The following is a 22,117-nucleotide window of genomic DNA, read 5'->3' as shown; positions in this document are numbered from 1 at the left end:
GGAATGGTCCTTATGGTTCCAGGTGTATATACATACGCACACATACTCCTTTGAAGTCTACTAGGGATCAGATCCCTGATCTGTCCATGTCAAAAGCCCCACCCCTGCATACCACTATCTTGCCAAATAAGCGCGCATTTGGCTCAGGGACTGAAATGGCCATCTCCTGCTCATAATTTGTACACGTAAAGTGTGTGAACAGACAATGAATACAACAATGTAAAAATTAGAAAAAGTGTGCATGAAGTACACATTGGCTCCTTACAGGCCAAGATTGAGAAATTAATAAAGGGAAACAAAGGAAGTGGCAGAGACTTTGAACACATACTTTTTAAATGTGTCTTCATTATAAGAGACAAAGCATCCAACAACAGTAGAAAATCAGCAAGGAAGAAAATGGAAACAAATCTCCTATAAAGTTGCTACATAAACTAAGGGTCAAAAGTCCACAGGGCCTGAACGCTACAATCTTAAGGTCTTAAAAGGAAGTGGCTACAGAGTTTGCAGTTTTATTGGTTGTAATCATCTGAAATGTTCTGGAGCAGTCCCAAAGGATTGGAAAAACCGCAACTGATTACCTCCATTTGAGTACAGAGGGGAGTATGTAAAGCTGGAAGCTATAAGCTAGTTAGCCCAACATCTCATTGAGAATTAGCTAGAAGACATTAATAGGGGAGTAATACCAGGCCATCTGGAAAATCACTATCAACCAAACTCAACGTGGTTTTATGAAGCAGGAGTTTTTTTCTTTTTTAAAAAAAAACAATTTATTGGATCTCCAGTCAGAAAGGAGCTTCATGACCAGTGGTGTTCCCCAGAATTAGTGCTGGGACCTTGGTGTGTGTATCTGAAGTTCACAGAAGACAAAGTTGGTGGAGTTGGGAATAGTGAGGACGTTTGTCAAAAGGATACAGCGTTATGTAATCAGTTGTATTGAGAAATGACAGACAGTTTAAACTGAACAAGTCTGGGAGGTTAAATGAATAAGGCAAGTATACAGTAAGTAGCAGGGGCCTTAGCTGCATTGATGTTCAGAGGGATCTTGCAATACAAGTCCATATTTCTACAAAAGTGGGAGCACAAGTGGATAGATGGTGGAGGAGTACAGCATGCTTGCCTACATTAGTAAGGGCATGAAGTATAAAATGTGGCAAGTCATGTTGCAGCTGTATTTACATTTCAAAAAAATTTTTTTATTTGGGCCACATCGTGCACATGATTCTGGTTGCCACACTCTAGGAAGGCTGGGGAGTCTTGAGGGCGCAAACAGGTTTAACCACAATGTAGCCTGAATTGGAGTGTCTTAGCTATAAAGGAAAGGAGAGATTAGACAAACTTGGATTGCTTTTACTACTATATGGGAGGGTGAGGGGGAACCTAAAAGAAGAACATAAAATTGTGAGGTGGATAGTCAAGAGAATTTTTCCTAGGGTGGCAAAAATCAAATACTAGGGGGAAGTGGATTGAAGATAAAAAGAGGGAAAGTTTAAAAGATGTACAAAGCAATTTTAAAAGAAAATTTACAGAGGGCAATATGTGCCTGGTACCTTCGAAGGTGCAGAAGCAGATTTAAAAGTAACATTTATCTGGCATTTCATCTGAGACATGAATATGCAGGGAATAGAGGGATACTGATCATGTGCAGGCAGGTGGGATTAGAGTGGCATCATACTTGGCACCGCCATTGCGGGCCGAAGGGCTAGTTCCTCTGCTGTGATACATCATAAGAATACAACAAGGGCAGATGGCGCAGGGGAAAGAAAGGTGCAGAGATGCAGAGACAGAGCTAGAGTGCACAAGGTATTTGGATTTCCCAAAGTTGTAAAATGGAGACTCAAAGAAACAAGTCATTGGAAAAAGATTCAACCTTTAAAATAGCAGCAATGAACTCTCACCATTGGCATATAGACACTGTGAGGATTAGATGGATTGTAGTAAGCACTAGAAGCTGCTTCTGCTGCTTTAGCTCCACCTGCAAAAGTCACAAAGTTTAAACCAACACTTTCCTTCAAAAAATTCCCACACCTGCCATTGAAGCCTATTCTTCCTCTCCTACCTAAAGAAACATCCCTAAATTCTCCCTTCCCAAAGTATCATTCCTGACCTTTTCCCTCAAATACTACAAGTCAGAGTCTGCTGCAATTTAAGTGATATAGGTCAATACTTATAGCAGGCTGCAGCTACAATCATTTCTATAAAAAGGTCAGATTGATAGCAATGAAACTGAAAGAAAGAATCAGGATACTCTAGACAAACTAAATTGTTTACTGCCACCTCAAATGGTGATACACAAGGCTTTCTACAGAAGCACCTTGCAATTTACACAGAAGTCAGTGCCAATTTCTTCAACACCATCTGAACAGTGACTTTCATCACTGTAAAATAACCCAGTTGGCTTAATATGTATTTGTATATTTAGCTTTCCTGTAAAGTAATCTGCATTATTCATCTCAATTCCTCAGTGGTAAAAAGTCCCACATTCTACCACTGAGTAAGGAGGCAGAGTTTTCTGCTATTTCTCTTGGTGACTGTCTTACATGTTTGGATCGTGCCAAAAAGAAAATATAGGCACTCCCTGAGCTTCATAATAGTCAATAATTCACGTTGCCAAGTAAATGAACTACAGGCCTCATTCTGAAAGCATCTGAAGTATGCAATGTACATACCAGGCAATCCATGGTCAACCACACTGACTGGAGGTGGTCCAGGATAGGGAGGCGGAGGTGGAGTATACATGTCCATTGCAGGAGCAGAAGGATAGGCACCTGAAAATGCACAACACGTGTACAGATTACAAACCAATTTGTATTTCACTTGAGAGACAAGGTGTAGAGCTGGATGAACACAGCAGGCCAAGGAGCATCAGAGGAGCAGGAAGGCCGATGTTTCGGGCCTAGACCCTTCTTCAGAAAAATCTGGAGGTGTTTCTATGGCAGCAACTGTTATCAATATACTGTAGATAAAAACTTCATTCGAAGATCTTATGCTGGCAGTGGAAACGCCTGGGGCAACAATGCAATAAAACTGACACCACCCATCTGAATCACTGAGACCGTGGCCTGCATTTTTGCTAGTTTTCATCTATTCTCCTCATAGAAATCGATTCAGCAATGCCAGACTTGATCCCTCCTATGAACGTATTACTATACTAAAACTATAACTAGGAACATTTAGGCAAAAGGATGTTAACAGAGTACATCTGCAATGGATTTTTATTAACTAAGTAATTTGATACACAATCTTTAGAAACTTAAAAACAGCAATTTTCTTGAGGCCAAAACTTTAAGACAACGGGATATGGAATGTTAAAAAGGTGGCTACAGAACTGGCTTTGTAGGGAGAGTGTAGACAGGTGATTTTGATTCAACAAATGTAAGTTAGCTACCTTTCTTTCAGAATATAAGATGTTGCAAGGTGGCAACGGTAACTTGAAACATGACAAGGAAATTGTCATATTCTTGGGAGAAATAAGGGACCTTAGGCCTATAGTTCCCGAAGTTCTCCATCACACATGGCTTTCCTTACCCCACAACACACAAGGAAAATTAGGGATGGGCAACAGCAACATCCACTTCTCACGAAAGACAAAATAAAACGACTAGTTCCGTTGTAGACTATTTAACAGGTTAATTCTCATATTCAACAAATCCAATACTGTTGTAATATGAAACAGAATGGGAATTGGCACACTGGTATTTTACTATATCACAACTCTTATGTTCTTCCAATCTGTCAATAAACAAAAAGTTTTGTTGCTGCTACAACCAAGTATGAAGCTCATTATGTTTACCACCTCTTGTTTTAGAAAAAAATGTTCATTTTGTTTACCTGGTGGAGGACCATACTGGTATCCCATTGGTGTAGGTGGAGGCCCATAACCTCCATTCATGGGAGATGGCGGATAGGGGTATGGACTATTTGGTGGGTACGGTCCATTTGCTGGGGCAAATCCAAAAGCCATGTCAGCCATTGGTACATATCCATAAGCAGCATTCTGTACAGGAGTACCCCTGGAAGCTAAAGGGGGAAAAAAAAGGGCAGACAATAGATTTTGCAATGACAAACCACACGTTGTTGGGACACAGAATCAACTACGCCTTAAAGTAACAATTGTGACCTGAACAGCAAGAGTGATTCAGGTAAAAACAGGTTATCAATAGCATGTTACAACACTGATAGGTATACGCGTAGAAAAATCTCTTGTTCAGTGCACATTTTCCAAAGCAGAAGAATACTACTTGCAGTTCCTTTATATTGAAAGATTGGTGAAATGTTACTAAGTGGGCCTTAATCCTAATGCCAATCACTAGTAAATCTGTACCCCTACATTATGCAAAACATTATACAGTCAAGAGCTAGGTTTCTTGTATGATATTCTTACTAAATTCATTACATTTGCACAATTTAGATTATGTCAATAGAGAGTATTTTAAGTGCACGAGGGCAAAAATCTATAAATGCACTGCCAGGTGTATATAAGTTCAGGTGGACGTAGCATGAAAACCAGCACTGCATATCAAACCTGAGCTGAAATAATCAGAAGTCCTTAAGCACAATTAAGAACATTAGATATAGGAGCAACACTCAGGTACACTGCCTTGTCAGGCCTATTCCACCATTAAATTAGAATCACGTCAGATCTTCTGCTTTGACTTTCCCACCTTAAGCACATATCCGAAGATTCCCTTAGTGTATGGGACCCAGCTATCTCAGTTCCAGACAGACACACAATAACTGAGCATCCGTGTTCCTGAGGTTGGAGAATTCACTGAAGACATTGTTACTGACTGGAAAGAGTGCATTTTGCTTCACTTCGATCCCAACTGGCTGACCTCATAATCCTCAATCTAAGGACCTTAGTTTTAAACTCCCCAGTCAGGAAAATTAGCCTCTCAACAAATATTCTGTCAACTCTAATAAATTCTAGGTATTTCAAGAAGGGCATCTTTTATTATTTCTAATTCATGAGAACACGTGCCTATTTTACCACATCGCTCCTTGAAAGGTCAAGCCTCCCATGTAAGGAGTCAATCTCTTGATTGCACTACATCCACTCCAAGGCAAGTGCATCCTTCTTTGGGCCTGGAGAGAATCTTTTTGACAGAAGGTAGTGATTTTTGATCTCTTAGGATTCAAGGGATTTTGGGACATGGCAGGAAGTGAATTTGAAACTGAAAGTAAGCCATGATCATACTAAACAACAAAGCCAAATCAACAGGGTTACTCCTGAGTGTATTTATGATGCTTTCAGGCAAAGGAGAATGCTACAATTCTCATATTTGGAGTAGAACTAGGGGTTTTTGTTGTGCTTCTGGATCTGTGACACTTCCACATACCATGCAAATACCAATACTGAAACCTGGTGCTCACCTCATTTTCTACAGTTCTCAATTCTATCAGGACAGACAACAAGCAAAGGGTCATTACTTGGGCTTAAAATGTATTTAAATTCTGTACGTTAAAAATGTCAGATTTCTTGATTACTTTTACCAAAGATATTGATTTTAGTTTGAAGAGATGCTTCACCTGATCTGGTTGCACCCAATCTACGGAAATACTTCCACTCAAGGACCTTGGGTTGTATTTGGATATTAACAACTAGAATATATTTCCATCCAAGTGAAGATCATTCACATGATTACAAATTACACCTCTGTATAAAACTGGCAGGATTTAGTGCAGCCATCTCTAACCTACCTTGTTGAGCAACTTTGAACATTAGTTGTCCAAATTCAATGGCTCCACCGCTGTTAAAAACCAATTTGAATGAGGCCTGTCCTTCCCAACCTCCTGGAAACCAAGCAAACAAATTATGACTAGGACGAAGATTTGGGTTGTTCTTTAGGTCAGCATAACACTTATTCAAAACAAAAAAAGTTAGGTTGGTGGTGCATTTAAACATGCAAAATATGATTCAAAAGGAGGCTGTTCAGCCCTTCAAAATCAGCTCCACCATTCTACATGATCACGGATGATCATCCAACTCAATATCCTGTTCCTGCTTTCTCCCCATACTCCATTGTCCCAAGAGCTATGGCAATCTGAGTGCATTCAATATTTTAGCCTCAACCACTCCATGGCAGAGAATCCCACAGGCTAGCCACAATCTGGGGGAAGAAATTGGTCTTCAGTCTTAAGTGGCCTCATGATCCAATCTCTCTTCATACAGCAGTCCTGTCATCCCAGAATTAGTCTGGTAAATCTTCACTGCACTGCCACCATAGCCAGAACTCCTTCCTCAGGAAAAGGAACCAAAACTGCACGCAATATTCCAGGTTTGATCTCACCAAGTCCTGTACAATCACAACAGAACTTCCAAGGTCCAGTACTCAAATCCTCTCACCATGAAGGCCTTCCTCACCACCTGTTGCATGAACATGCTTACTTTCAGCAACAGGTGCCAAGGACACCCATGATTGTTGCACCTCCCCTTTGAGCCTAATCACTATTCGGTGAATGATTTGCCTTCCTGCTTTTGCTGCCAAAGTGGATATACTTCATCTACCATACATTTGCCTACTGACCCAACTTGTCCAAGTTGCAGAAGCGTCTCAAGATCCTCCTCAGCTCACTATCCAACCCAGTACATATTGTTCCCTCATCTAAAATCATTAATATATTGTAAATAGTTGGGTTCCAACCACTGATTTCTTCAGTATTCCGAGGGCGAGGGCGACACACAGAGGATTCCTGGTTTACTCACACTATTTCCTGACAGCCAACCAGTTTTCCATGCATATCAGTACACCATCCCTGTCCCAAGCGCCTTAAATTTTACATGTTACTCTCCTATGCAAGACCTTAATCTAAAGTCCAATTAATCCACATCCATTGACTCCCCCGATCAACTCTACAAATTACATCTTTGGAAAAAAAAAGTCCAATAGATTTGTCAAGCACAATTTGCCCTTTGTAAATTCATGCTCTGTACAATTCTGTCACATTCTAAGACTGCTCTGCTATTAAATCTTTTATAATGGACTCCAGTATTTACCACATACCAGACTAACTGGGCTATTAGTCTGCATATTCTCTCTTCCTCTATTTTAAATAGTGGCATTACATCAGCAACCCTCCAATCCATAATCTGTATAGAATCTTGAAAGATGATCACCTATGTTTCCAATATTTCTGGGGTCTCTTCCTTCCAAACTCCTACATACGCCAGGATATTGATCATCAGGCCTTGGATATTTACTGGCCTTCAATCCCATCGAGCTTTCCCAACACCATTTCTTTACTAATATTTCTTTCAGTTCCAACCTCTCATGAGACCTGGGTTCCCCAGTTTTGGGACTTGAAGGCAAGAGCTAAACTACATACTAATTACTATTAATTCCATTTCTGACTATAAAGGAATCTACATTTGTCTTCATTACTATTTTCTCTTCACATACCCACATAAAAAGGTTTTGTAATCAGTTTGCTATTCCCTGCAAGCTTACTCATTTTATTTTCCCCTCTTAAATCAATCCTTTCGTCCTCCTTTGCTGAAATCCAAAATGCTCACAATCCTCAAATCTGCAGTGTTTTTTGGCCAATTAGTGTGTCCCTTCCTTGGAGCTAATAAGACCCCTATTTCCCTTGTTAGCCACAGTCGGGCCACCTCTCCAGTTTTGTTTTTGTGCCAAATAGCAGTGCTACTTGAATCACTTTCTGAATGTCAAAGTGAAAATGGGAGCACTGTGCCCAATGACACACCAGTGGAAATCGACTAACTCAGTACATAAGTTTGGAATCTATCACCTGAATTCAAGCTTTGCTAATACCATCCTTGCTTGTACTTTGAAGATCTATAGAAAGAGTACTGAATTCAATTCAAAAATTAATAACCTAATTATTCTCTACAACCTAGAGGTATTATTTCTGGACTATTAATCCAGAGACCCAGGTAATGCTCTGGGGACCCAGATTCAAATCTTGCCACAGCAGATGGTGGAATTTGAATTCAGTAGACATCTGGAGTCTAATGATGGCTGTGAAACAATTATCAATTGTCAGAAAAACCCATTGGGTTCACTAATGCCCTTTAGGGAAGGGAACAACCATCCCTACCTGGTCTGGCCTACATGTGGCTCCAAACCCACAGCAATTTGGTTGACTCTGAACTGCCCTCTGGGCAATAAATGCTGACTTAGCCAGCAATGCCGACCTCCCATGAAGGAGTAAAAAAAATTCTGCCAAAAATCCCACACTCTGAGAAGTGCACAAATATGAAACAAACAAAATTACATTAAGTTTCATTCATTCATTATCACTGTGCCCACTGACCCACACTGGCACTCAGCCTCTGCAAGGTCAGTACACGAAACTACAACAGCACCACCCTTAAAAGTCAGGGTTAGACTGGAGTGCAGTCAGTTTGGAGGGAGATAGGTTGATTCAGTGAGGGGGGTGGCGGAGAAATGCAGGCAACTAATATCACGTCGACAGTTCCCAATGAAGAGATCGAGTGTGGGTAAAAGGCTGAAGGGAGGGGCCCACATGGAGGGAGAGTGTGTGCTGGAACTGGGTAAAGGGGTCTGTGGGCCGGCAAGAGAATTCTTGTCCAAAGAAATGAGCACGAAGGCAAAGACAGTGGAAGAAGGGTTTGGTGTCATGTCATGCCTAAAATTTGTTAAGATGGGGATGCAGAGGAATAAAGCTGAGGCCTTTGCTGAGTACAGAATGTTCAGCATCAGAGAGCAGAAGGCAATTTGATTCAATTAGTATTTCAGGTCTACAAGCCTTCTTCCCAGCTCTGGGACCGTGGCAACTTCACTATTTTACTTTTACTTCATCCAACTCTTTCTGCATATCCTTTTATTGTTTTCTCCATGTATTTATCAATGCTATTTTCCCTCAATTACTCAATTTGATAACAAGTTTGTCATTTGAGTAGCACTCTGGATAAATCCAATAAAAAGAGTCCAGGAAGAAATTCTTTGGTGACCTCTCTTGTGGAACATATATTGCCTTTTAGTTTTGTTTGCTAGATGGGTGCAAAGGGGAGTTTATCATCCCAGTCAGTTAATTTGGCATAACCAGGGAAAGTGACCAAAAATAAAAACTGATTAGATTATAAAATGTGAGGCTGGATGAACATAGCAGGCCAAGCAGCATCTCAGGAGCACAAAAGCTGACGTTTCGGGCCTAGACCCTTCATCAGAGAGCTTTCGACTGCAGTTGGAGATGAAGAGGTCGAGGGAGGGTAGGAGGCCTGGGGGTGGTGTCCAGGAGGACGACTTGTGTTGGAAGCGGGTGAAGGGGTCAGTGGAAGGAGGGTTAGGTTCCCAGTTGAAGAAGTAGGCATGGAGGCGAAGACGGCGGAAAAACTGCTCTATGTCCAACCGTGACTGGTATTCGTTGATGTGTGGTTGTAGGGGGACAAAGGTGAGCCCCTTACTAAGGACTGACCGTTCGTCCTCAGTCAGTGGGAGGTCTGGGGGGATGGTGAAGATGCGGCAGGGCTCAGTGTGGCTGTCTTCTCTGGGGTTGCTGGCTGTGGAGGTTGTGGGCGGAGCGATGAGGTCGTCGGCCGTGGGCGGGGTTCCGTCGGCGGTTGGAGTATCGGGGTGGGCGACAGCAGCTGCGGTGAGGGTGGTGTGTGGGGTGTTGTACCTGGACGTGGAGGTGGTGACTGCAGCAGCGGTTCCAGAAGTTCTGTGGCCGGCGGAGGCGGATGTGACGTCATCGGTGGGGTCTCCGGCCGTGTCCTCATGGTCAATGGCGGCGGGTGCGTGGTGGGGGAGGGGCAGGGACAGAGTCGGGATTTGGGAGGTGCAGGAATCCTCTTGTGGGTGGCAGGGGCCAGTGAGTTGGTTGTACTTACGATTTTTGGTGTCCAGTAAGGCTGAGTGAAACTGGGTATTCAGTCTGTGGATCCTGCGGAGGTTAAAAAACAGCAGAGGTCCTTTGCAGGTCTGGGAGAGGGAGGCTCTGAGCTGGGGCAGGCTGGATTGCAGTGCCTGGAGGTGCCGGCGCATGGCTGCAAGTGTCTGTTTCAGGAGTCGCAGGGAGAAACGCTTCTGAAGGGTCTGAATATTCTGGGTGTAGAGGTGGTCACGGTTGGGGCCAAATTGGGAAGGCTGAAATGTGGACTGTAGTCCCTTGGGGATGATCTGGTTCCGTAGGCAGGTGCTGAGGAAGGTGATGTGGCTGTGGTACCTGGTTTGCTTCAGGACATGGTCGAGCTGTTTCAAGGCCGAAGAGATTACAAGAGAGTTGCAATGGGAGAGAGATTCCCTGAGGTTGGTCCGGAGGGAGGAGGGTAACTTCTTCAGGTTAGGCATCCCTGGAAGAGGCTTCGCAGTGAGGTTAAAATAGTATCAGAGATAATGGGAACTGCAGATGCTGGAGAATTCCAAGATAATAAAATGTGAGGCTGGATGAACACAGCAGGCCAAGCAGCATCTCAGGAGCACAAAAGCTGACGTTTCGGGCCTAGACCCTTCATCAGATGAAGGGTCTAGGCCCGAAACGTCAGCTTTTGTGCTCCCGAGATGCTGCTTGGCCTGCTGTGTTCATCCAGCCTCACATTTTATTATCTTGGAATTCTCCAGCATCTGCAGCTCCCTTACAACTGATTAGATTAGATTAGGATGCCCTTTGACATTAATGTCCTGTCGCAAAAAGAAACACACACGCGCGCGCGCGCACACACACACACACACACACACACACACACACACGCACCCCCCTCCCACGTTCCCAACATGAACTTTACTTCTTGGGATTATCTTACATACCGCCAGGTTCTGCCCGAATAGTCCCCTTGATATAATTAGCAGAGAAAACAGGTTGCTCAATAGAACAGTCTTTCACAAGGTAAAAGGGCATCATAAATGACTGCATAAAGTTAGTCCCTTTTGACAGGAAGATCACCTGAAATGAAAACATCACACATCCAGAATCAATGTTGTCTTTCATATAGCTTCCCTTTGTTCACATTCCACAAATATAGTGAAAGCACAGAAACTCGCAATTAAAAAACACATCCAATTTTCTGGTCCCATTTCCTGGAGGTCCAGGCACTAAGGATGTTGATAGCTGCCCAGTATTAGAGCATCCATCCAACAAGTTTAGCCCTTGGCAATAAGTACTGGGAAATTATTCACCTCTCCACCTCACTCCTCCATATTACACTTAAGTATACGCCTCAGAGATCAATGAAATGGTGCACAAATCTGGAGCAAAAACAAAAAGTTGCTTGAAAAGCTTAGCAGGTCTGGCAGCATCTGTGAAGGGGAAAAAAAGTTAACGTTTCAGGTCCTGTGACCCCTCCTCAGAACTTGTATGAATCTGATCTGATTATTTTCTTAAAGCTGCATTTCAAGCATATTATACCTGAAATGAGCAATACAGGCTTCAGCAGTGAGCCACACCAGTGACATCTGCTTAGAGGCCAACAGTAATAAAATTTGTTGCCTTTAAGAAACAGTTATTTTCTGAGTATTATGACAGAGACAATTATTGAAAGAGAAACTTACCCTGTAAGGTGTCAAGTATAATGTTCCCTTCTTGGTGCCCTTAAAGAAATCAGACTTAACAGTCATATCACTGAATGAGAGCTCCACATCCTTGCACTCCTTTAAAATGCTGCAGAAGAGAAAAAGAAAACATATTGGACTGTGGGCGCAACAAATTTTATATATCAAAAGAAAGATTTTTGTCCCACAAACATAATTGATCTATTTTCAGTCTGGCATGGCCTCTATCAATAGTGCATTTTATGGAAAATGCAAGATAGATTTACCTCTGACTTTATAATACTATAAACAGGAGAGATCCTGTTTCAACTCAAACTATTAGGCTTTCTCCTCGAACAACCAAATAGGCAAAAGTGATTAGACAGCCATGAAACACTGATCATCATCATCATGGTGAACAGCAAAGAGCTACTTTTGGCCTCAGCACCCCAATCTACAAATTCAGAAATAAGTGGTTGGACAGCTTTCACATTTCAAAGGTTTTTGGAGAACCATTGTTTAGGGTCAATGACAGATGAAAGAGGGCTGCTGGCACTCATGGAATGATCAGTCTACAAAAAGGCTCTCTGGAATGAAAGGGAAATGAGTGGAAATCAAAACGGGTATATTTTGGCCAATGAATATCTTGAAAACAAAAAACTGAATTTATACCCCTACTTGGCCCCACAGATATATACATGAGACAATTGGGCATAGTTCTCAACTACTGAAATCAGAAGATAATCCATTTCTGAAGAAGGATCTTGACCCAAAACGTCAGTTTTCCTGCTCTTCTGATGCTGCTTGGCCTGCTGTGTTCATCCAGCTCCACACCGTGTTATCTCAGAAAATAATTTTCCTGATTGGCAACAAATCTCAAAAATAACACCTGATTCCACACATGAATGCCAAAATTATGTGAATATCAATTACTTGACCAAGAAATGTCAAACATCATTCAATAAGCACATTGTTTAGCGAAAAATAGGTACAAGTAATTGTTTGCTGCTGGATCTACCACTCAACTGGTAGAATGTGTCCAATAATTTTAAAAAGATGAAATATTTAAACTGACTAATACATCTGTTGCAAAGCTGGGTAGAGTATTTGTAGATTGGGAGGCAGGAAGTTAGAATTGAGTATTTGTAAGATGTTAAGGGGAACAGCATGGTGTGGTCCCTTTAAAAGGGAAGGTGCTTTTTCTGCACGAAGACATTTAAAATGGATCTCTGTAAGCAGCAACTTGAAAATATGCAGTTACACAGAGCACCCGCATTGAAACATTTGTATTGAAAGGCCATACAGCTACCAGGTCAAGCAGCAGATTTCCAACCAAGATAACTGGCTAAGTTCAAAAGCCTATCCATTTGAACCTGTACTCAGATACCAAAAACCTATCAAATTTAAATTTGATGGTTTTGACATCACAGGATCAAGCCTATTGTAAGAATTTGTTGTAGTATCAGTTGGACAAAGCCCCAGAGCTAACTGCCTTCAGCTCTCAACAGAATCTCCAGCCCTCAGAGCCTCCACTACGTCTAAATAACAACAGTATCAACAGCACAGCTATTAACATTCCTGGCAGAAGAATTGACAGACAAGGCACAGAACGTTCTGGAACACATGTAGCCTGGCTGTAATTTCAAGATACTAAATTCTATTTTCTTTTATATTAGAGAGACTGGACCTAATTTATTGGAACAGCATACCATTACAATCATGCTTTATTCAGGGATAGTTAGTTAGTAAGAAGTGATTTATTTGGTTCATTAATAGTTTAGTTAATTTGTTCACTGCTTGAGTTAGATAAATAAATTGTTATTAGTTGATTTAGTGTGACTGTCAGGGATATATTTTATCTAACCACCAGAAGCTGCTGAAAGGCAGGTTACACCACTTATCACACTCCTTTTTACAAATTCTGAGGCAAGGTTCTCCTCTTTGGGCGTTTCAGTTTTAGTTTTGGGGGGGCGGGGGGGGGGGGGGCGGCGGTCTGGTTGTCAACCTATGCTTTATACCAGATTGGGGCAATGCAGACAGGATGTGGCATATGAATGGTCCCAGCAGATTTAAATAGACTTAGGGACCAGTGCCCTAGATCTTTAAATAAAATTTAAGTGAGAAGTAGAAAATCTGCTTAATTTCAGTTGCTTAATGTTGATTAAAATAAAAAAAGTGAGCAAGTGGCTCTTAACATTGCTGAAGAGTCAAAGGATGCTTCCCAAATTTGTTAAGAAAGCTCTGAAAGACCAACAAAAAAAAGAGTGATACTTTTTGAATTAGCAGACAGACTACAATAGTTTTAACAGGGGACAATAAGATAGATAAGTGGTTTTGGAGTTAGTCTAGCATTTAGGTATCAGAGAAACAGTCAAGGGCAGTGGAGTTCAGAAAGAACTAAATTACAAAATGAGACAGTTGGAGTTGGAGCACAAAGGAAAAGGGAGAGGGGAGGAAAAAAAAAGTCCTAGCTGAAGAAAAAGAAAAGACAGCCATGGCAGAAAAAAAAGGGAAAGAATGTTTGAGTTGGAAATGAAGAAGTTAGAACTTAAGCAAAAAGACTTCTAATGACAGAAGTAAAAGTACAAGATAGAAGTGATGAGCAGACTCATCATAGCTAAACAGCCTGGTAGGCATATATACAAAATACGTCCAAATGTTATCAAAATTTGATGAAAAAGATCTCGAAGCCTCTTTCATTTCTTTGGAGTAATTGAATAAACAGACAAACTGGCCAGAGACTGTGTAGGTGACGTTAAATCAGACCAAATTGGTAGGCAGGGCTAGTGAGGTGCTTGTAGCGCTGCCAGAGGGATTAGGAGAATATGAGGTAGTAAATAAGGCTATTTTGGAGTGCCTGCAAACTGGTACCAAAAGCACAGAGATAATGGTTCAGAAATGTAAGAAAGCAACCAGGTCAGATTTATATTGAGTGTGAAAGGATTCAACAAATATTAAGGGTAAGAGAGTAACTAGGGAGAGAATAGGGCCCCTTAAAGATCAATGAGGCCATCTGTGTATGGAACCACAGGAAATGGTCAGAACACTAAATATTTCATGTCAATATTTATTGTGGAGGACATGGAAGCTAGGAACGTGGGAAAATAAATAGTGAATTGCTTTAAAGAGTATCCTTACTACAGAGGTGGTCCTGGGCAACTAAAAAAAAATTGCATTAATGTAGATAAATCCCCAGAACTTTGTGGGAAGCTAGGCAAGAGATTGACAGGCCACTTGAGATATTTATACCATAGGTACCCAAAGGCGAGGTGCAAGACAAAATGTTAGCTAACATGGTACCATTATTTAAGAAAGGTGGTAAGGTAAAACCAGGGAACTATAGACCGGTGACATCATTGGTAAGTGACTTGTTGGAGGGGATGCTGAAGGATGAGATTTACACGCATTTGGAAAGGCAAGGACTGATTAGGGACAGTCAGCATGGCTTGGCACATGGAAAATTGTGTCTCACCAACGATTGATGTATTTCTTTTTTGAAAAAAAGAGGTGGTTAAGAATATTGAAGGCTGAACAAATGTTGTCTATACAGACTTCAGCAAGGCATGTAACAAGGTTCTGTGTGGTAGACTGATTAGCAAGGATAGATCACATGGAATCCAGGGGAGCTAACCAACTGGATACAAAATTGGCTTGAAGTTGGGAGACACTGGAGGGATTCTATAATAGAAGAAAAATGTTAGGTGTTGTATTTTGGTAAGGCAAACCAGGGCAGTACTGATCATTAACTGTACAAGGCCCTGGGGAATGTTACCGAACAGAGACCTTTCCTTGAGAGTGAAAGTTGCAGGGTGACGAAAGCAGTGTTTGGCACACTTGGCTTCAGTGAGTGCACTGAGTATAAGAATTGGAACATTATGTTGTGGCTGTACAGTACATCGGTAAGACCACTTTTAGAATATTGCGTTCAATTCTGGTCTTCCTGCCTTAAGAAAGATGTTGTTAAAGTTGAAAGAGTTCAGAAAAGATAAGGATGTTGCTGTGATTGGAGGGTTTGAGCTATAGGGAGAGTCATTTTCCCTGGAGCATCAGAGACTAAGTAGGGACCTTGTAGGAGGTTTATAAAATCATGAGGCATGGATAGGGTGAATAGCCAAGGTCTCCCCCCCCCTCCCCCACCCCACCCCAAGAGTAGGGGAGTCCAAAATTAGAGGGCATAGGTTTAAGATGCGAGGGGAAAGACTTAAAAAGGGACCCGAGGAGCAACCTTTTCCATGCAGAGGTTGGTTAGTGTATGGACTGAGCTACCAGGAGAGGTGGTGGAGGCTGGTACAATTACAACACTTATAAAAGGGCCTCTGGATAGGTATATGAATCAGAAGGGTTTAAGAGTGATATGGGCCAAAAATTGGCAAGTGGGACTAGATTAACTTAGGATATCTGGTCAGCATAGATAAGTCGGACTAAAGGATCTGTTTCCATGTTATACAACTCTATGACTCACAGAATGATAGGAATGCTCAAGGTTACTACCCTTGATTGGATTTTCAGCTCAATATCATTTTGCATTTTATTATTTCCATACTACTCTACTGCTTTGTAAATCGAGACAGAATTAGGAAGCCAATCCATCAATGTATACTTGAAATAGATTTAAGACAAATATTACAATTTGTTCTATCACATCTCATTCTTGAAACTGCCTGTTGAATTCCTCTAACTGTTTAGGTGTGTATAGATGTTTTATGGGTGGAACCATTTTTGTCTTGTATTTTCACAGATTTCCATAATTGACAGAGACAAAGATAAGGAATATTGTTTGTCTTGTATTTTCACAAGGGCCATAGACCCTATTTCAATCTGAATGAATTCACAGGATTGATTATTTATGGTACATCTGTCTATTTCCTGCGGTTCATAGTTCAGCCTATTTAGCTTGGACATTATGTCTGGGTTCCTTACAAAGTCAAGCAGCCACATATTGTCTGACAGCTCACTGCATATTTCATTTCTTCAGTTCAGAAGAAAGTAATAACTTCAGACATCAGATCTAGAAATATTTGCAGGATCTTCTGTCAACTTAACCACCAGAGGATTAGCTCACTGTAGGTATTATCACATTCATCAAGTAAGGATTTAACCAAGCGGAGCTAAAGGGCTCTTCCTCAAATATAGAGTTTAGAATCTTTACTCATGCCATGAAAGTTGCTGTTAGTCTACAAATTTACTCATTAATACTTGCTGGGCGGATTTATAGTGGCAATTGATAAGGGGGGGGGGGAAAATCAGGATCAATTCTGCAAAATAAATCAAAACCCACATTTGAACAGCTGCACTCAGTTGTGATGATTGTTTCTTGATGGGAATACATTTCATTATTATGTGCTTTTTGAATTTGTTGTCAATATTACCTTTAATTCTGTATTTAAGGGGAAAAAAGGGGTAACTTTTTAAGTTGTACATTCTCAAATGCCACACGCTCAAAACCAAACAGGCAGTCAGTCACTGACTGATGATTCAACAGACTGCAGCGAGAAGCATTCAGGTCTTCAATTCCTGGTGTTGTTGCTGAAAGACGTATTCAAACAAGGATTCTACTTGCTTTAGTACTACAGAAGCACCAAGCGACATGTTCTGGATGGCTGTTATTATTTCTTCTTTGTTTTTGAATAGTCAGCAGCCACAGTTACTGGCTCTGTTATTACCTTAAAATCTGTGAATGATGTGTTTTGCAAGATAGCAAACATTATATTTTGTGGGGTCTTACCTTTGGGATAGAAAGAGAAAAAAACTGGCCATCGAGCTTACAAAACAGCCTTCACTTTGTCAACATTTTGTCAAAAGCATGATGCTCAAGGAAAAGTGATCCTTGAATTTACTGTAAATCATCATGCCAAATTCCCCCTTTTACTTATTAAAATATTTTAAGACAGGAAGGCAAATACTCAACTTTTGTAGTTGTGAAACAAATTAATTTTCCTATTTTGTGAATTGTTTTTCTTCAGATGGTCCAGATTCGTTACTCGTTGCTTTTACTGGCCAGGGATGTGGTTTTTTTTTGCCGAGATAAAAGGCAGCATTAGCTACTTGGCTACAACTAAGAACATAGCTTAGGTTACAGACATGCACTGCTCATGATGAGCAACACATTTTATATACAAAAAACAAAAATCCATTGAACTGAAACATTAATTGTGCAATTTCAAGCAATCAAGCTTTAAATGCAGGTTTGGAAGTTACTTTCCCCTGTGCTCATTTCACCTTGCAGTCCACGACATCACTCTACACTGGTCTTGCCACAGGTAGGCCTGTGGATTCACATGTCAGCAACATCTAAAATGTTGGCTAGTTTCACGAGTGAAGGCACAGGGAGGAGTCACACCAACAGTTGCAATTCATTTTGTGGACGACGGGTCAGCTTGCGTCACTCAGATTTTGGATGTACGGCATGCCAACATTCCTTGAAAATTTTCCTCGTCCTATACGGACTTCTGACCTCCAAATAAGGAAGCAGCTTCTTGAAGCTGAATTTGTCTAAACATGATGCTCGAAGTGCTTAGAAGGAACACTGCTGGTGTATAAAGGGACTGTGATGGAGATCAATGATCGGACGTCTACAACTGACCAGTCAAATGCTATCTACAGTTTGGAGACCATGGACTGAAATCCAGATTTCCATAATTGACAGAGACAAAGATAAGGAATATTGTGTGCAGTGTACATCAAAAGACAACATTGAGCGATAGTGAAAGGTTCATTAAAATGAGCAATTGGATTTCAATGTTGGCAAATTTGAGGTCAATCTAACTGGATACAATGAAGATAGAACAGGGCATTTGCTAATCGATGAAAAGCTGGAAACAGAGGAACTCCAAAAACACTGGGTTCAGATATCATAGATCATTCAAATCAGTGATATATGCAAAGTATTCATAAAGGTCAGTATCATGCAGAGAACAAGAACACAAGGGTGTAAAAGTCACACCTTGGGCATACAAAGTCCTGGTAAGATTACAGATGGAGCTCCCGTGAGCAGATGTGGGTATCACATCAGAAACAGATATAACCTCAGGAGTGCAAAAAATTTATCAGAATGATAGTCAGATTACAAGCTAAGATTAACAAACTAAATTTATATTCCCTTAAAACTAAATGTTGAGAGATGTAATTGAAGTTTTTTTTTAAATGTTAAGGAGAACGTTAAGCCAATAAATAGGTAGATTGAGTAAACTAATCTCTGTCGGTGAGCCAAGGATATTTTTTTGGGGCGGGGGAAGAGATGGGGGTGGTGCACAGCAGAGTCTAAAAATTGCAGCCAGGCTCTTCAGTCATGAATCCATAAAACATTTCTACACAAGCTTGGAACTTCCTTTCACGAATAAATAACGCTAGGTTTACAGTTACATTTCAATTTGAATTTGTTAGCCATAGGTATTCAAGGATATGGGAAAGGTATGGAGAAGCAGGTCACAGATCAACCATGATCACATTAAATGGCAGATCAAGCTCAAGAGGACAGTGCTATTAAAAGATGAGCAATGCTCATGATTCATTTAGTTATTTCCTCCTGGTGTCCATTTTTCACAAGTGAGGGAACATCATGGCTGTGAATGAATCCGCACACTAGATAGCGGCTGGGAAACTGGAACTTTGTCTTTGTCTGATTATTCATGCCTACTTTCAAGTTGATTGCAAGACTTATACTGATCCATTAAAAAACAATTCCCTATAGGACTGTGTGCAACATAAACATGCAAGCAGTCTTCAAACATTCGGTTTAACTTTGAACCACAGCAACCAAAATTTCTCACACTGGATAACTTCATTAATATTTCTATCTAAAATCTTTGATACACATTTACACCAGGTACGTGTTTGCTTTAGCCTGACTGTGGCTGTCAAAATGAATTGTTACAATGTATAGTATTAACAATGGGTTTTAAAATTAGGAAATTTGCATTTACCGTATTTTTTAATATGAACTTCATCTTTTGAAAACTTAAAGACTTTCTTTTTCCATCAAAAATATTTATATGCAAGGTAACTAAGAATATATGCACAATTGTTAAATCTTTTGCTGAATTTTTGTAACTCACATCAGTAGTTAACAGCGCATTACAATTTGTTCCTGTACATAAGCTACCAGTCTATACTATCCTCTGATTGCATAGCATTGTGTGAGATCATATTTAAACCAGTAAGCAGATTACTCCAAGATAACTGTAAATCCTTAGTGTATACATACTCAGTAAGGTCAGCTTCCAATAAAGATGGGAATAAAATACACTGAGGTTGCAATTTCTTAAGATATTTTCTGAAGAAGCTTGTTCAGAGATACTATTATTACACAACTCTGGAGCGGATACAATTTAAACCTGTTCCTCCTCACCCAAATGTAGGGACATTACCACCGCACCAGAAAAGCCCAAATTTTCTCAGAGCAATATCCTTGGCCCAATCATCTTCAGCTGTGCCAATGACTGGCCCTCCAGGTGGTGAGAATTTAGGATGTTAGTTGACAATTGCAGTCTCCAGGACTGCAAATTTTCAAATACCGAAGTAGCTTGTGTTCGGATGCAAAAAGACAGACAACATTCAGGCTGGCCTGAACAAGTGCCATGCAATGATCAACTCTAACAACACAGGAAGCACCCACCTTTGTTTGATTAAGTATGCGTGTGCACGTACACAGTTAAGCCAGCCTCTGACTGGCACCCATCCATTCCCCTAAATATTCATTCCTACTGACATAGGTGGAGCAGTGCCAACTACATTCAAGCTGCAAAACCAGCTATCAAAGCTCCTTCAATAGCATCTTCAAACCCATTGTGTTCACCAGCCAGGAGCACAGGGTATGGAAATACAACTGCTCGTAAGTTCCATTCCAAAACCATATACTGTCCCAATTTAACCATATCACTGTTCATGTCACCCACTCAAAAATCGTGGAACTCCCTCCATGACTGCACTGTGGGTGCACCAATGTCACATGAACCGAAGGTGATGGTAAGGAAAAGCCAGGAAAAACTATTGACTGATGAGCCATAGAAGAGGTTGAATAGATTGGGGTTACTTATCCTGGAGCATTGGAGGCTGAAGGTGACCTTATAGAGGTTTATAAGATCATGAGGGGCATGGATAGGGTGAATAGCCAAGGTGTCTTTTCCAAAACTAGAGGAGTTCAAAACTGAAGGGCATAGGCTTAAGGTGAAAAAGGAAAAGGTATAAAAGGGACCTAAGGGCCAACATTTTCACACAGAGGGTAGTGAGTGTATGATGAGAGTTCCCAGAGGATTGGTAGAGGCTGGTACAATTACAACATTTGAAAGGCATCTGAATGGGTACATGAATAGGAAAGGTTTAAAAGGGACATAGGTGAAATGGGACTAGATTAATTTAACTCTACAACTCCAAGTTCAAAGTGGCAACTCACCACCTTCAAGGAAATTAGTGCTGGCCAAAAAAAACCACAGCATTGCTATCAGTGCTCACATCACATTAACAAATAAAACAATGAAGATCACAGGTAACAGTTCAATAAAGATGTGAAATTTTAACAAAACTGTACCTCTTATAATGAGAGATCAACACAGCTGTTTCTTTTGGCTTCTAAATCAACACCACAGGTTTTGAATGCTGATCCACAGAAGGTGGTTTTTCAGCCAAATTCATTTTACAATTCAATTCATAGGTGAATTACCCAGTACCCACAAAAGGAATAAAGGGAGACCAATTTGTAGAATTATCCTTGATGCTATCGAAGATAACATCACACATTTCCAAAATTAAAATGGCAGGTGCAACTATAATGAGACCTTCACCAAGACCTTTGAGGATGTTGGTAGAAAAGTCACTTAAAGCTACTTGACATGCAAAAAAAAACACCAAAATGGCTGCAAGGCTTCATCAGACAATTTCAAATATAACATGAGAAATCATTCCATAAATTATACATAGTGCTGCATTCAGTACTGATGGCCTCACATTCACAACTGTCCAGTAATGATTTACCAATGGAACACTGGAGATGGATGGATCTATGGCATGAGGTTGGAAAAGCTTATACTATAATTGGGCAGCACGGTGGCTCAGTTGTTAGCACTGCAGCCTCACAGCACCAGGGACCCAGATCCAATTCCAGCCTTGGGTAACTGTCTGTGCAGAGTTTGTACATTCGCCCCGTGTCTGCGTGGGTTTCCTCCGGTTTCCACCTACAGTCCAAAGATGTGCAGGCTAGGTAGATTGGCCATGCCAAATTGCCCGTAGTGTTCAGGGGTGCATGGGTTATAGGGGGAATGGGTCTGGGTGGGATATATCAAGGGGCGGTGTGGACTTGTCGGGCCGAAGGGCCTGTTTCCACACTGTAGGGAATCTAATCTATATTTCCTGGAAACAGATGGAATGATCAAGTAAATAATGAAATAAAAACAAATTACTGGAAATTCTTAGATCAGGCAACAATTGTGCAAGGCAAGTTAATGATTCAAGATAACAATCTTTCAATAAAGCTGGAAGATGGTATAGAGAATAACAAGTTTTAAACTGTTAAAGTAATGATGAGGATTGACAGCATATATATATAGGAAACAAATTCTGATTTTGATTACAAGAATCTAGACCATGAGGGCTTAATCTTTTTAGCTAAGCCAGCTAAAGGAAATCCAAGCGTAAAAATAGCACACAAATCATTGAGAATTTGTAATAGACCAGCC

The 22,117-nt window shown here is 40.8% G+C and overlaps 1 protein-coding gene across 1 annotated transcript in view; it reads right to left on the bottom strand.

Annotated features, from left to right (window-relative positions):
• LOC125447172 (WW domain-binding protein 2-like) overlaps positions 1-22,117 on the bottom strand; it is a 31,832-nt gene that overhangs the window by 4,899 nt on the left and 4,816 nt on the right. Inside the window, exons 2-7 of the mRNA XM_048521364.2 lie at positions 11,469-11,577; positions 10,728-10,863; positions 5,698-5,790; positions 3,829-4,017; positions 2,667-2,765; positions 1,896-1,972 (exon numbers count right to left, since the gene is read on the bottom strand). Of these exons, the coding sequence (XP_048377321.1) occupies positions 1,896-1,972; positions 2,667-2,765; positions 3,829-4,017; positions 5,698-5,790; positions 10,728-10,863; positions 11,469-11,577 (703 nt within the window). The remainder of the gene's footprint in view (positions 1-1,895; positions 1,973-2,666; positions 2,766-3,828; positions 4,018-5,697; positions 5,791-10,727; positions 10,864-11,468; positions 11,578-22,117) is intronic.

Source organism: Stegostoma tigrinum, chromosome 38 (assembly GCF_030684315.1).
Source record: "Stegostoma tigrinum isolate sSteTig4 chromosome 38, sSteTig4.hap1, whole genome shotgun sequence".
Lineage (NCBI taxonomy): Eukaryota > Metazoa > Chordata > Chondrichthyes > Orectolobiformes > Stegostomatidae > Stegostoma > Stegostoma tigrinum.
The sequence above is the reverse complement of the archived record's forward strand: the minus strand, read 5'-3'. Positions and strand labels throughout refer to the sequence as shown.